At 42.5% G+C, this 16,302-nt stretch overlaps 1 protein-coding gene across 1 annotated transcript in view; it reads right to left on the reverse strand.

Moving 5' to 3' along the window:
• Bmp6 (bone morphogenetic protein 6) overlaps positions 1–16,302 on the reverse strand; it is a 176,608-nt gene that overhangs the window by 13,877 nt on the left and 146,429 nt on the right. The window contains exons 3-4 of the mRNA XM_070024606.1: positions 5,604–5,752; positions 4,679–4,876 (exon numbers count right to left, since the gene is read on the reverse strand). Of these exons, the coding sequence (XP_069880707.1) occupies positions 4,679–4,876; positions 5,604–5,752 (347 nt within the window). The remainder of the gene's footprint in view (positions 1–4,678; positions 4,877–5,603; positions 5,753–16,302) is intronic.

Genomic DNA, 16,302 nt, shown 5'->3' on the forward strand with positions numbered 1-16,302 from the left:
TCCTTCCAAGCCTGAGATTGTTCATGGTGAACTCACTCAATTTTGGCATCTCAACTCATAGGAGCCGATGTTGAATTACTAGAAACACTGTAAGAATGAGATTACAGTCTGTGGAACAAAGTAAAATCAAGAGCAAAAAAGTCACATGGTCACTGGTGGCATATGCTTATAATCTGAGCTGCTCAGGAGGCAGAGACAGGAGGATTGTGGTTTCAGCCTCACCTGGAAAAAGTGAATGAGACCTGATCTCAAAAACAAGCCAGATGTGGTGGCTCAGGCCTATGATCTCATCTACATGAGAGGTATAGCTAGAAAGATCACAGTCCATGGCCAGCTCAGGCAAAAGCATGAGACCTTATCTAAAAAGTCATGCAAAAAGAGTGTAGCTTAAATGGTAGATCACTTGTCTACCAAGTCTAAGGTCCCAAGTTCAATCTCCAATGCCACTAAACAAAATAAGTGCATAGTTATATTTTCCCCAGGGCCCTTAAAGGTACATGTTTGTGTGAGTGGGAAAGAGCTAGAAGGAGAATTTGCTCTAAGAAATGCTCACTGGTAGCATTGGGGACGATGACAAATCATGCCCCAGGAAATGCAGGGTCCTGAGAGTGTGGTATAGAGAGATGGTAGAGCTGGGTGTTGACAGCACATATATAAACATCAGGAATGAGAGAGACAACTCCACCTTTATAGGAACTATTCAGTGACAGCTAATGCTTCCACCTGTCATCTGACAACATGTAGGTCAGTGCTGAGCCATGAGCACCAGCAGCCAGTTGGTTAACATGGCAGAAACCTCAGACTCACTAGCTGACTTGGTTATAGGTACCTCATTCTCCTTATGTCTTGTGATGATCCTAGAAACTTAGCTAGGTAGACCTTAGATATAAGTGCCTAAGGAATCACTGTTCAAGGCCTTTGCTCATAGACCTCACAGTAGTCGCCAAGGGGTGTCACAGTCCTCCAAGACACAAAATAATGAATATAAGAGACATTCCAGAGGAGAGCGAGAGAGCACAGCAAGTTTTCAAGAACTAGAGACCAAAAAAGTTAACTGCCAGATCCATGAGAATGATCGATGGGCTGCGCAGGGCATCCTGGTCCGTAAGACCAATCAAATGTGCAAAAGCCATACAAGTGACTCTCCACGCTGGCTGGCAAAGTGCAACTCATCTAACATCCATCATTCCTGAGGAGCTGACAGCTGCCGAGTAAGCAAGGCCACATGAAAAGCCTCCTGGGAGACTTCCGCAAACCACCCACAGTCTAGCGCACGTGTTTGGAGAGGCCAGCTTGAAAGGCAAGTACTTGTGCGAGAGTACCTTTTTTTTGGTGGGAAGCGGGGAGGAGGCAGATGGATGCTCCTTCGCTTGCTCTCTCCGGCAGCCTCAGCTTAGTTCCTAACATATTCTCCTATTTCCCTGATGCTCTTCACCTCGATGACAGGCAATCTGATGAATGATGCTCACTGCTTGACCCAGATGCAGGCCAATCCCCAGTGGGCTGCTTCTGCACGTGGTTACTTCAGGGAAGAATCAATTCCCTGGGAGTGCATGGTGGAAGATGGGGGGCAGCAGAGGCCAAGCAATCTCTGCCTTCAACCTTGTGAAGGATTTACAAGGAGAAAATCTGCTGGAGTCACACCAGACACAGCAACTATTCTGACTCAGTACCCAGCTCCCAAGTCCTGCAGCCCCTCCACAGGCCTGGGGGGGAGGGGGAAGGCAGGGAGGGGAGTACAGGAGACAGATGTGTACTCCTCCACACCATATTTCTGGAAATTCCTTCTTGAGGGGGAACCTCTCCCCCTCTTAACAGAAGAATAAAGAAAAGAGAGTATATAAAGCATTCTTCCATAGGCCAAATACAAGCAGTTTTCTAGATCACGAGACAGGGTCTTCGAAGAGAGTGGGAAGAAGGGGAATCCTTTGTATTAACTCTTTCTGAGGGCTTTTAAGGCCAAGCAAACCAGGCTCCAGTGGCTCATGCTTGTAATTTTGTAACTCAGTAGGCTAAGATCTAAAGATTGAGATTGCAAGTCAGACCATGTGGAAATGTCCATGAGACTCTTATCTCTAATTAACCAATAAAAAGCTGGCAGCAGATGTATGGTTCAAGTGGTAGAGTACTAGTCTTGAGAAAAAAAGCTAAGGAACAGTACTCAGGCTCTGAGTTCAAGCACTGAGCCTAGACATACGCACAAGCATCCATGTACACACACACACACATACACACACACACACACACACAAACACACACACACCCATTAAGCCAGAGGGATTTGGTAAAAAACTCTTTAGTCCTGGATCATAGAAGGGAACAAAACAAATTTGGGAAAGAAAAGTTGAGTTAAGAGTAAAGGAGGGGTGGAGAGACCAAGGAAAATTTGGGGCATTTTGCATCTCATTACAACCCAGATCAACATCAATATCCATACCTCATTTTAACTCATCAAAAAAAAAATGGTGAAAGGAACTTGGAATATAATCATTGGGTGACATTGTTAAAACTCAAACTGGACAACATGTTTTCTCAATTAAAAGAAATTGCTATAGGTAGCAATTGAATCAAGTGAAATTTTAATTTGAAAAAGCAATGAGCAATTCAAAGATGCTTTTTGGTCTGAGTTCCATGTATGAAACAGACCACAGTTCATGAATGGATTGAATCCTGCCATTGGCAAACCTCACCAAAGTGCCCAGGTCATTAGCTCTATTCAGGCGGCTGTCTCTGAAAGGAAGAGGAAAGCATGCCTTTCTTTTTCAAAGTTCCAGTCATGATTGTTCACAAGAACATCCATGTGGTGAGTGTCTCACAAAAAACACCAGGACCATAAGAAACAAAACGTCACAGCACACTGGGTAGTAGATTCTCGAGTTCTACATCCCAGTTATTGGTTAAAGAGATGGCTAAGTCACAACCTAAAATTTACGAGACCCTTCTCCCCAGAGAAAGGGTGAGTACTTAGGAAAGTTAACTCTAGGTACTGAACATGAGATGTATAAACAGCTGCTTGGAAAAATAAATACATGTTCTTGAGGATGATACTTCTAACATACACCCTTAGCACTTCCTTCCTCCTGGGGTGTGATTCATCTTGATGGCTATTATAAACCAGATTAAACGTATTTTCATATAACCCCAACTAGTATGCAAGGTGTACACCACCCCCACTTTTGAGAGAAGAACACTGAGGTTCAAACAGGTTGGCTTTGTCCAAAATCACAAGGCAGCAATCCTGTGAACATGTTCCTGATTGCAAGACTTCAACATCATACTTGACTCCTGTGCTATGCAAACAGTCAAAGGCAGCCCAGAACTTGCAACACTAGGTGTAGTGTAGGAAATGTCTGGATTTGTACTCAAAAGCACTTAGCTATATGGTCAGCTGTGTAGGGAATGTCTTGATTCCCCTACCCTTCTCCATTTCCACCTCCCCCAAAGCCACAGCATTGGAAAGACCATGACACTCAGGCTTCTGAGGGCCATTTCCTATCTCTTGCCCTTGGATTTGCCTCTTTTGGTGAAACGGGGCTGACTCAGCTCTAACTCCACGGGTGAACATACAGAGCAGGCCTGGCTAATCATAGCAACTTCCCAGCTTCTCAGCCTAGAGGACATGACAGAAGCATGAAAGAGCATTATAGCCTGGCTTTCTAATGAAACTACTACAGAACAGGGGTTCTCTATCAGGGTTATGGTTTCCAAGGCTGATGAAATCCCAGAACTGTAGGGTGACTATTCAGAGATCGTCTTTCTGAAAATTCCACCCATTAGGGAAATATTTGAGGAGAAGAGGGAAATGTTTAATGCAAAACCTCTGAACCTCCCAGTTAAGTGACCAACGAAATCCATTTTAGAGACTGTTTGAAAGTTTACTTGTCATCATTTCCAGCTAAGAACACTGATAAATACACAAACACATAGTTTGAAACAGACTGAACATCGTAATGTGAAAAAATGATGGGAAGGGTGACATTGACCAAGATGCACAGTCCTCATAACCTGACGTTGAATTTGAAGCCCGTTAGTACAATTAAAGATAATTTGTTAAAAATATTCTTTAATCCTAACTACTCAGAAGGCTGAGATCTGAGGATGCAGAAAATTCCATGAAAATCTTACCTCCAATTAACCACCAATAAAACCAGATGTGGCTCAAAGTGGTAGAGCACTAACCTTGAGCACAAAAGCACTTAGGCCCTAAGTTCAAGACCCAGGACCAGCAAGCTCCCTGCCTCGCAAATACTGCATAAACTTACCTTCAGTCTAAGTACACAAGTTGCATAAATATTTCCATAAACTCAAGTCTTGTTCCTCAAGACAAGCTATTATGAATACGCAAATATTTTCATATCTGATGTTCCTCTGACCTCGGTCCTCATGAGTTTTGAAATAAGGAAGGCATACTACAACAAATAGAAATTAAGGTATTTCCATGGTTTCGATATGAAAAAAAGAATTGGAGAAATCTAACAGAACAGAAAGACGCTTGTGTGGAAAGAGGCAGCCAGGATATCTTCAGCCTGAGTCTTTTGAGCAACAAGTAGTCCACTCCATGGGCCTCCTAGGAGTCTCTCCAGAGGACAAGTAACTGTGAAAACTTATTGTCACCCACAGGTCACTGCATTTGTCATGCAGAACCTGTTCAAGCAGAAGAGGTTGCATCTGCACCTACCTGAAGCGCTGGAGACCCGGGACACGTCTTGAGCGTGAGTGGAGCGATTGCGACTCTGTTGTCGGCGCCGACTGGAGGCGGATCTGGTGGTACGCACGTGGACCTCACTCACTTTGAAGAAGGCCACCATGAAGGGCTGCTTGTCATAAGGGCCATCTCTGCCCACCAGGCCTGCCACACGGGGGTTGATGTGGAGTCCTTGAAAACAAAGCAAAGCATGCCCCTCTTTATTCAGTGGCACTTGAGCCTTGGAGCTACACCTCAAGCTAACTCATCCTAGCACCCTGACTGCTGGTACCAAAGAATGAGTGTGAGGAAGAAGTTTTATGCACTCTCCACCTCGCCCAGCTCCGTGTGGATGGGCAGAATCAACGCTCTCTGCCATGTGTACCTGCTTCACACCAAGGAGCTCTCAGGCTCTGCTACTGCTACTCATTCAGCCATGTTCACGTTCTTTCTGATCTTATTTCTCCCCAGTCAGTGAAACCACTGGGGAGTCAGGACTAGTCACAGCAGGGAACTGAACTTTCCTGCTTTGGGAGAAGAGGGCTTCACAAGGATCTCCTTGGCTAACCTGCTGGGCAGTCAGAGTTCCAGGGCAGTTCCTGTCTTCTAAGATGAAAGCCCAGGGCTGTGCCCCCGAGCTACTTCCTAGGCTGCCTGCCTTTTTCTCCCCATCCTCCTGTCTTTCCATCATTGCTCTTGGATTGTGGGAGGTAACCTGGTGCCAGCCTGTCCCTGAGCCCTTGCAAAGAGTCATCAAGGGGAAGGTTTGGTTTTGAGTATATACACGAGGGAACAGCAAGCGAGATCATGCTGGAGCCAGGACTGGACTCTAAAGCATGATCGTAGGACAACTGCTCCCGAGAAAATGAACGGGAACATCTACAGGCCCAGTCTTGGCCATGGGCAGCCCTCTGCTTACCATCCCGTGTCACCACACTCAGCTGGAGCCCCATGTTGTGCTGCGGGGTCACCACCCACAGGTTGCTAGTGGCTGTGATGTCAAATTCCAGCCAGCCTTCTTCCGAGGCCCACACAACTCGAGTGTCCAACAAAAATAGGTCCGAGTCTCTGAAAAAAAAGAAAAGAGAAAGAAAAAACAGAGCAGGGTGAACAACGCTGTTCCTAGGTCTCACTGTGTCATGTCTACTTGTCAGAATAAAAAATGTCAAGGTCAGACTGTGCCCATCTGTATGACCAGCATGGTTCTGCTTGGCGTGACACACTGTGGGACATGGGCATGGCACACGACCATGTCATATGACAATATTTTTCAGGGATGTCGCTGTCACCTGTACACAGAAGGTGCCTCCCCTCCCCCTAAGACTGTTGTTCCTCACACCAAAGACATTCTTGGAATTAAAGTGTAGTTAAACATAGCGCATTTGTTTTCATATGTTACTGCACTGTTATTTATATATTTTATGATGCTATTGGTTAATAGCTTACTTGATGGCTAATGAAATTTGCAAAGAGAAAGCGAGGAACAGGTTGAAGACAAACTCAAAATCAGGACCCAAGTTAGCACTGACAATGCTGTGATTAGCTTATACTTCTAAAAAAAAACAAGGACCCAAAGATCATCACATCAGTAGACCATGAAAGAACTAAGAAGTCATGTCTCATTTCTGAGTCGCCGTCCATTCCTCTGTAACTAAGTCTCTAAATACTCCAGGATGAAGGCTGGCTCCCTTCAGGTGGACTGTGATTTGAAAGCTCATCCCAGCACAGCTGGGTTCTCCTGATTGGTTTTTGTCCTTGAGGTCAACATGAAACTCCTGCCAACCTTACCTTCCAAGTAGCAGGAACCATACATGTGTGTCAGGTCATAAATATTTTTGGTTTTCAACAGGCATGGATTCAGAGGTGAGGGAACATGGTGTGAGGGTTTTGTTCTCCCCAGACCCCTGCCATGTGCCTTTAACAGGTCAGATATAGTGGCTGGCTGTTTTGTAAGAATGTCTGGGACCATCTGAATCTGAGTTCACATCTCAGGGCCTCTAGAATTTGGAGTGGCCTGGAATCCCCTTACCACAGGGAGAGGTAGATGATAGCCATGAAGGATTCAAATACTCTGGGGATTGGAGAATTTGTTGCCATACCTTACAGGGATAGAAACTTTGCTAGAATTACGTGTAGGCTGACTGAGCATCCTGACTCTGAAAGATCTTAAATCCAAAATGTTCAATCCAAATGTTTGAAAACTTCCAACATGACACCAGAGTTAGCAAAATTCCACACCTGACTTAAATATAATGAGGTTCAATCAAAGTCAGGCCTGCTAAAGTTATTATTTAAAAGTTGTGTGCCTGCCACATAATCAAAGTTCTATAAATACCTTCAGGCTATGTGCATGAGGTACGTATGAAACAAAAGTGAACTTTGTGTTTAAACTTAGAAATATGTCCCAAGACAGCCCTCCCGTTCTCTCTGTATGTATACATGAGTACATGTTTATATACATATATATTTATATGTGTGTATACATACATATAAATATATATAATGTATATATTACATATAAATATACACACATGCATACACACTCAAAAGACTTCCCTTTCCTAATCCAAAACACTTCTGGTCCTAAGCATTTTAGATAAGGGTTACTCAACCTGTACTGAGCATCACAATACTAACTGTAATTTTAAGTAAGTTACAAAGTTCTTTTATCTCCTTTGCTTTATTTGGTCTTTGCAATCATCCTAAATGCTACAGTGTTGCTATCTCTACTTTGCAGCTGGGGAAACTGAGGCCTAGATAATGCACAATCACACAGCCAAGATCACAAGCCAGCAAGTGGGAGAACTTGGTGATAAGAACAAGGAAAGGGAATTTCCTTTTGGCTGATTATCTTTTGAGACATCCTGAGACAGGTGAATGAAATGCACCTGTCTTATTTAATATTTTTGTGAGGTCAAGAAATATCTTAAGAATTTTAGGTTTCTTTTTTTTTCTTTTGTCAGTCATGGGGCTTGAACTCAGGGCCTGAACATTTGCAGTTATTCAATAGCTCTACTTCCGGTGGTGGTGAATTGGAGATTAAAAGTCTCACAGAATTCCTGCCTGGGCTGGCTTTGAACCACAATCCTCAGATTTCAGCCTCCTGAGTCGCTAGGATTACAGGTGTGAGCCACCAGCACCCAGTTTAAGAATTTTTTATGTCTTGGACAAGAAGAAACCAACCATTTTCCTTGCCTGTATGGCTGTTCAGAGGGAGGAGAGAATCTGTTGTCATCTTCCCAAGTATGGAGGGTAGCTACAGCTACGAGAGTTTACTCAGCTGCTTAGCAGAGTCTGTGGTGGCTGAGCTCAGTTGTGCGCTCTTTAAAGTGCTCCCAGACATGGATGTGTCTCACCCGCTGTGGACAAATCACCCCCTGTGATTGGGACAACCACTGTGACAGGCAGACAAGGGTGTTCATGGAAAACAGCAAGAGGGGAGCTTGAGTCCAAAGCTTTGAAGTTCAGATGGAGAGAAACATAAATTCCATTCTGGAAGGTCATAGAAAACCCTTCTCCAGAAACAACATAGGCCATATGAAGAACACTGTGGGAAGGGAGCCCTTGGTCTAAAGGAAGCTCAGGACACAGTCATGTTGCAAGGGCAGAATTTAGCCTGCCTTCTCTACAATGAGTGGGAGGAAGGAAGCTCCGGAGATGAAGGGATGCATGCTGAACCACAGCTGAGGACTGGTTAAGAGTTACCAAGTATCGATGGTACAACAGAAACCTAACATTCAAGGGGTATACAGAAAGCCTGCCCAAAGTGCAAGTGGAGGCATGGCTGTGCAACAGTTGGAATACGCTTTTAAAGACTAGGGTTTATGCCGGGCACTGGTGGCTCACACTTATAATCCTAGCTACTCTGGAGGCTAAGATCTGAGGATCACAGTATGTAGCCAGTCTGGGCAGAAAAGTCCAGGAGACTCTTATCTCCAACAAACTACTCAGAAAAATCCAGAAAGTGCTTATAAGGAAAGACAATATTCAGGGAGGATGCTTTGAGATGAAGACCATTTGCTGTGGCTCAAGTGGTAGAGCACTAGCCTTGAATGAAAAAGAAGCCCAGGGATAGTATCCAGGCCCAGAGTTCAAGCCTCAAGACCAGCAAAAAAAAAAAAAGAAAAAGAAAAAAGAAAAGAAAAAGAAAAAGAAAAGAAAGAAAAAAAGACTAGGGTTTATGCTGGGCACTAATGGGCACTCATGCTTATAATCCTAGCCACTCAGGAGACTGAGATCTGAGGATTGTGGGTCAAAGCCAATCCAGGCATCGAAATCCATGAGACTCTTTATCTCCAATAAACTACTCAGAAAAACCCTGAACTGGAGCTGTGGCTCAAGTGACAGAGCACTAGCCTTGAGCAGAAGGGCTTAGGGACAGTACCCAGGCACTGAGTTCAAGCCCCACAACCAACCATTACCACCACCACCAAAAGAATGGATTTTATGATAAAGGAAGTTGAGCCTATTGCAGGACAAAGCTGGTGATGAGACAGAAAAATACCATCTGAAAGAAATAAAGGAGGAAAACAGAAAAAGAAAGGACAGGAGAATGAATGGCTTCATCACTATCATCAGCCAACCAACATGGAGGATGAACTCTACTACAGTTACCCCCAATGCATGGTTATTTCCATGACATACTTTTCTCTCTTTCTTTGTGCCAATACTGGGGCTTGAACTCAGGGCCTAGGTGCTGTCCTTTTTTTTTTTTTTTTGGCATAAGGCTGGCATTCTAATACTTGAAGTACTTCAAGCTCCGCTTCTGGCTTTTTGCTGGTTAATTGGAGCTAAGACTCTCATAGACTTTCCTGCCTGAGCTGGCTTTGAAATGTGATCCTCAGATGTCAGCCACCTGAATTGTTAGATTACAGGTGTGAAACACCAGCACCCAGCAGTGACATACTTTTCTGAGTGTACAATGAGGACCCTGCCAGGTCTAATAGCTGAGCCTTGACAGATTAAAACTCAGCAATCCATGTCAGTGAAGAGGTCTTGCATTCAGATGGAATTTAGATGGAAGATTATCAAGTTCTTTGGACAGGAAGAATGAACAGGGAAGTAATGCACCGACTTAATTAGACCAACTGGGACAGAGGAGGATGGGCACTGTGCTGTCATGCTGTACTCCCCAAGACCACCAAAGAGTAAGATTGTACTACTATGTCCTTCAACAGCTGAGGGAATGGTGGAGCCCTAGAGAGGGTCTCAAGGTCATACAGATATGTCAGCTTGAAATGAGAGATAAGGACCAACTCCCTAACCAAAAGGTTTGAGAATAGCAAAGGATTGCAATCCGGGACATATATTCTATGTTGTAATGGATTATAGGCATATCAGAAGTTGTCAAGTCATAGTTTATAATAAAAACAATATTCAGGTAGGATGCTTTGAAACAAAGACCGTTTGCTGTGATCGCTTGAGAGAACTATTGCCCAAGCAAGTGTCCTAGTGCAAGAGAAGTGTGTGGAATACAATACTTTGGAGGAATTCTTTACTATTTCTTGGCATATGCAGAAAACAACTCCTTTGTGGTCCCACTGGATCCATGGTTTAGGTTTGACATAAGTGATTCCATTTTGACACTGACAGCTTTCATAGGCATTGAGACACTCAAAATTGAATCGGAGCCCAGGTATTTTGCTATCACAGCCATGAAAAGGAAAGTCAAAAAATGTACAGAACACAGACTGGATATACTGAGGAAGGTTCAGAATAAGGTAAGGGACAAAATATACTACTTATAAACACTAAAGTTTACAAACACAAAAATATAATGAAGTACCCAAGGCAGGAACACAGAGAGCATGAGCAGGCCTCAGACATTTGGGTCAGGGTTGGGGTGAGAGGTGCATGCAGGAAAGGCAAAATATGCCTGATCCTGGCCATACAGATAGTCAAACTGTAGTGGAATCCCAGGCACACTCCCCATCATGACCTCCTCCTCCCAAACACAAAGTCAGTGTTCAATGTGAGGACATCACTAACACTTGCTAAGGTTTGCCTGTGACCCCCAACATTCCCGTGTTGGGAACTTATTCTCCAATCAAACAGTGTTTCCAGGTAGGGTCTGTAAGCGGTCAGAGTCTTTGTGAATGGATTTGCCATCGTCACTAGCAGTGGGATCCTGATAGAAGGAGTTCACGCCTTCCTCGTACCCTTCTTTGGTGTGCTCTCTTGCTTTTCCACCTTCCATCATGCGATATTGTTGTGTACTCTTTCATATAGGAGGTATACTGTACAGACGATGTTTCAAATGTTGCCAGTAGGAAGATAGTAAAACAGGAAATTTCAAAGCAGAGTATGTATGACAAACCATGGTAAATCCCCCCCCCCATACACACACACACACACACACACACACACACACACACGGACACAGACACAGACACACGGACACAGACACAAACACAAATTTGAGTATGGAAGGCAAGTAAATATTATAATATTGGCTAAGTTCTAACTGCTTTTATGCCAAATGATTTTCACTTCAATGGTTGCCATAACATAAAGAGTTTTTTGTTTTGTTTTGTTTTTTTCTTGTGCCAATCCTGGGGCTTGAAATCTGGTCTGGGGGTCTGGGTGCTGTTTCTAAGTTTCATTTGTTCAAAGCTAGTTATCTGCCACTTGAGCCATAGTGCTACTTCCAGCTTTTTCTAAGTAGTTTATTGGAGATAAGAGTATCAAAGACTTTCCTGCTTGGGATGGCTTCGAACCGTGATCCTTAGATCTCAGTCTCCTGAGTAGCTAGGATTTCAGGTATGATCCACCAGTGTCTAGCTAATAGAGATGCTTTAAATGTCAAAGATACCTGGATGCTGTAAGTGCTACTTCATCTTTAACAGATCAATATAAACCACTTGGCTCAAAGAATACTAACAAAGCCAGGTGCTGATGGCTGATACGTATAATCCTAGCTCCTCAGAAGCCTACGATCCAAAGATGTGGTTCAAAGGCGGCCTGGACCAAAAAAAAAAAAAAAAAAAAGTCCATAAAACTCTATTTCCATTAATAAGAAAAAAATTTGGAAGTGAAGGTTTGGGCTCAAGTGGTAGAGCAACAAGCCTTGAGTAAAAAAAGGGAGATCTCAGGGCCCCGAGTTCAAGCCCTAGTACTGGCACACAAACATAAAATATTAACATAATAAACATGAACAGTATTTACTCTGTGCTCTGGCATATGGCAGCTCCTCATTGACCCACAGGACATACAGACCATTCATGCCAACACAGGTATGGAGGGGGAAACTGAGTTATCATAGGGTTAAGTAGCTTAGCCATCATAGTAACATGGTTGGAACCTGCAGAGCTGGGAGTTGAACACAAGTCATTTTGCCCAAAGGTTGCACAAGCATTTAATCATCATGCCTGTAGTCCTGCAGCAAAGCTTGCAGGAGACTCCCTAAGGAGGCTTGTTATATCCCCTGCTGCCCCTCAGCCAGCTCTGGCTCAGCAAGTCTACGGTGGAGCCTGAAAATCTGCATCTCTAGCAGCTTCTACTGCTAGAGTGATGCTGGCACTGCCACTCTCTGGGATCCAGGGGTCTAAACCACACTTCTTTATGCAATATCGTAGGGCAACCCATATTGATTAAATAAATAAGAGTATGGCCCAACTTTATTTATTAAATATGGGAGTCTGCTTTGTGGAAGGCAGAAGGCACTTCCTCTCAGGATGCCTTGCTTGTCTTCCTAAACAGTGTAGATCAGATGAAGGCTGGCCCACAAGTGTATGTTTTGTTTCCTTATGCACTGACCTAACCCTCAGAAGTTTTAAGATCAAGTCCAAATAGGCAGTGTTTGAGAACATTTGCTTCTATGTACCCTAGATGGAGAAAGGAGCAGAAGGCAGATCCTTTACACACTAAGTTCATAAGTACCCAAGTAAGCTTCCTATTTGGTCACATAAACAACGTTCCCCATATTGGAGTCTATGTCAGCCTACACTGGGAATCACTCAAGTTGAATGAGGGATTCCTACTTTTTTTTGGGGGGGGGGGTCGGTCATGAGGCTTGAACTCTGGACCTCCTCAGCTCTTCAGCTCAAGGCTAATGTCTACCACTTGAACCACTGCACCACTCCCGGTTTTCTGAGTGGTTTATTGGAGATAAGAGTCTCACGGACTTTCCTGCCCCAGCTGGCTTTGAACGGTGATCCTCAGATCTCAGCCTCCTGAGTAGCCAGGATTATAGGCGTGAGCCACTGGCACCAGGCTGATTCCTGCTACTTTTAAACATGTCCAAATCCTATACATTTAAATTCTCTAATCCTACACTTCCACATTCTTGTTCAATGTGGAGAAATAAAATAGTTCTAAAAGGAAATATTTTGTAAAATAACCCTAGGTACTATGATGGCTTGCTTCCCATAGTTATACAGCCTTGTATGGAGATGCACACAACCAAAGCAAGCTGTTTCTAGCAAAGAATGATACGCCAAGCAGATTCCAAAAATAAAAACAGTTTTTCTTTAAAGCTTACCAAGTGGATAAGCAGTTTCACCAAGAATGGCATCACTACACCCTCCACCGTATTAAAACCTTCACTTCTTTTGAGTCTACGTAATTCTCAATGATGTTTAATCCTATACTGGTGCCACATACACACACACTACATACACACACTATAAATAAGATGGAGAACAAGGTTTGGTAGCATCTTTACTTTTTTTTGCAGCAGATGGTTGTAGGTCGAAGGGATATGGAAGATGAAACTAATTAGTTACATAACCTGCGTTGTAGGTCAGTTGTATTATCCCCTTTTCAAGAGCAAAGGAACAAATACTGAACAGTTCATTGCTTGCCTGAGGCCCACACCGAGAGAGCCAAAGATGATCAAGATTTCAGGAATCCCCAAGGAACCTACGTGTGAAGCCAGACAGAAAGAGAAGCAGGTGTGGCTGGTCACGGTGAGAAAAGGCTTTGTCTTTCATCTCCTGAACTGAATAGTGTCTTTCTAGCTGAGCTTTCTCAAATTTGTCCTTCTCATCCAAAAAAAAAAAAAAAAAAAAAAAAAAGAAGAAGAAGGAGAAAAGAAACTATCTTGTATCTTAAAGGTTGAATTTTTATCTTCACTCCAACAGGTATTACTGAAAACTCAACAGAGTTTACAGAGCCACCGTTCATAAGGAATGCTTTTCTAAAGAAATGACTCACAGGTGCTGGAATTGGGTCAGCTACTGGTACAGATCTTGGTGATACAACTACAATATTGGGTCCATGATACAGACATTAACTTCTGTGGGGATTCATGAAAAAGACTTCCAAATGAGGGTAATAAAAATAATAAATAGCCTTATAGGTTTATATTGTGCATCAAATAAACTCAAGAATAACTAAAAATAATGGCTTAATATGCCCCATGTGCGTGTTTGTGTGCACACATGTGCACGCACACACACACCTGTTCAAAGTCATCTCCAAGTAACTTAGCCAGACATAGGTGAGACTTGAGTTTGCACTCACCTTATATCAGAACATTTGAAGTTTCCTAATGTGAGGCATAGACTAAACAGAAGTCAGACTAAAAAGCTTGGAACACGTTTAGAGCAGTATCACTGACTAAATTAGATTTCAAACAATAACAACAACAACAATAATAATAAGCACAAAAAACAACAACCAAAGTCAAGAGAACTAGGTCATAAGGGCAAGGGTCCCAGAGGCAAGAAGCTACATAGCAATGAACGAATAAATGCGATGTCACAGAAGTTTGAGTTTTCTGGCTGCCTTGATCAATGTTTTCGTTTGAGATCTTTGCCAGACACTAAGCCGTGCATACATGGATTGAGAAGCTGAGAAAACAAGCAGAAAGAAACTGATGAGAGGCTTAAGAGCAGAGCTTTTTGGCAGCCTCACAATGCTGGGGGTCAAAAGTTAGGGTTCAGAGCCCACCAAGGAAGAAGGCCCCTGGTAAGGATCCTAGACTTTGAGCTGAAACCCCTCAGGGAGACTTAAACCCTGAAACCCAAAAGTCTCACCTGGGGGAAAAAACTATCTGCATTTTATCTGACTTTCAGATGAATATTAAACCCAGCTTGGAAGGGGGCAGTGATAATCTGCAATTCTTCTATGAAAATAATATCCCAAACTTGTACATAAAAAGTGGTCAGACATGCCAGGAAATAATGTCACATGGAGGGGGCAAAAAGTCAAGGGAATGAAAACATAATGGAAATAGACCCACAAGTCATCTAGATACCAGCTATCAGATAGGGTCCTCAAAGTTAGCCTTATATAAGAAGGGAAATAAACCATAAGTTAAATTTGTTCCAAGGTTGTGGAACTGGCATAACATTTGAAAATCATTTAAAAATATGAGAGAAAAATCAGGTGATCATCCTAAATTCTAGAAAAACTAGATCAAAATTAAACCAATTACCAATTAAGAATAAAATTTAGAAAACTAAGAATAAGGGACACCTTCCTTACTCAAGAGTATCAACAGAGTATTTCCACCAATCACTATTAATAGTGAAATAATAAATCTTCCTTCCAATACCCAGATTAAAAATTTTACGAGGATTTCTGAGATTGTAAGTCTGACAGAAATAAAAAGAGAAAAAAATAGAGGAATTGGGGAGGAAGAAATAGAACTTATAGATGGTATGATTATAGAAATTCCAAAAAGACCACTATAGAAAAATTATTCGAATTAGCCTACATTATCAATGGCTGCTGAATATACTATCACTACCCAAAAATCACCTGAAAGTGGGCGCTCATGGCTTATGCTTATAATGCTACCTACTCAGGAAGCTGAGACCTGAGGATCAAGGTTCAAAGCCAGCCAAAGTCAACAAATCTTGAGATTCTTATCTTCAATTATCCAGCACAAAGCCGAAAGTGAACAAAAAAAGCCAAGTGGAAGCATGAAGTCTCACTAAAAAAGTCAAAACAAAAATACCCTCACAAAAGTCACCTGTTTTTCTATATGTGAGCCAAAATAAACTCTGAAAGTTCCTTAACACCTTCATAATAGCATCAAAAAATTAATACCTAAAGTTAACTGAATAAAAATAATGCAAAACCACGTAGTATTGAGATTTATTAAACCAAGATTTGACACCATACTCCTGAATGTATACTCAATAACGCTAAATATTGTAAAGTCTTCCTAAATTAATCTCTGTGTTTAATGTAGCTCCAGTCAGAAGCTCAGGAAGTTTGTGTTTGTAGACAGTAATGTTTACATGGGAACACAAAAAAAAGTCACTAGTAGTCACCCCCTAGACATATATATCTCAAAAACAAATTTGAGAAATGTACACACCGGGCATTAGTAATCATACCAAATGAAAAGAATCAAGACAATGCAATGCTTGAGCAAGAAAAGAAAATTAACCAATGGAACAAAATCAAGATCCAGGAAGCAGATCCACACATACACAAGTACCTTATGTATGATAATGGTGCCACTGAAGTTCCTGGAAAAAGAACAGTATTTTCAATCAATGGTAGTAGGCTAATTAGGTTTGTTTATTCTGATATATGGCTGGGCTATCTCACCTACTGTAGGGGACCATTTATGCTCTCGAAGTCCACATGAGTATAGCTTACTCTGCTGAGTACATGGTTTCTATGCCTCTCTGCCTTTTGGGATCACTACTGTAACTCAGCGT

Source organism: Dipodomys merriami, unplaced genomic scaffold (assembly GCF_024711535.1).
Source record: "Dipodomys merriami isolate MVZ:Mamm:240054 unplaced genomic scaffold, mDipMer1.0.p SCAF_16, whole genome shotgun sequence".
NCBI classification, from domain to species: Eukaryota; Metazoa; Chordata; class Mammalia; order Rodentia; family Heteromyidae; genus Dipodomys; species Dipodomys merriami.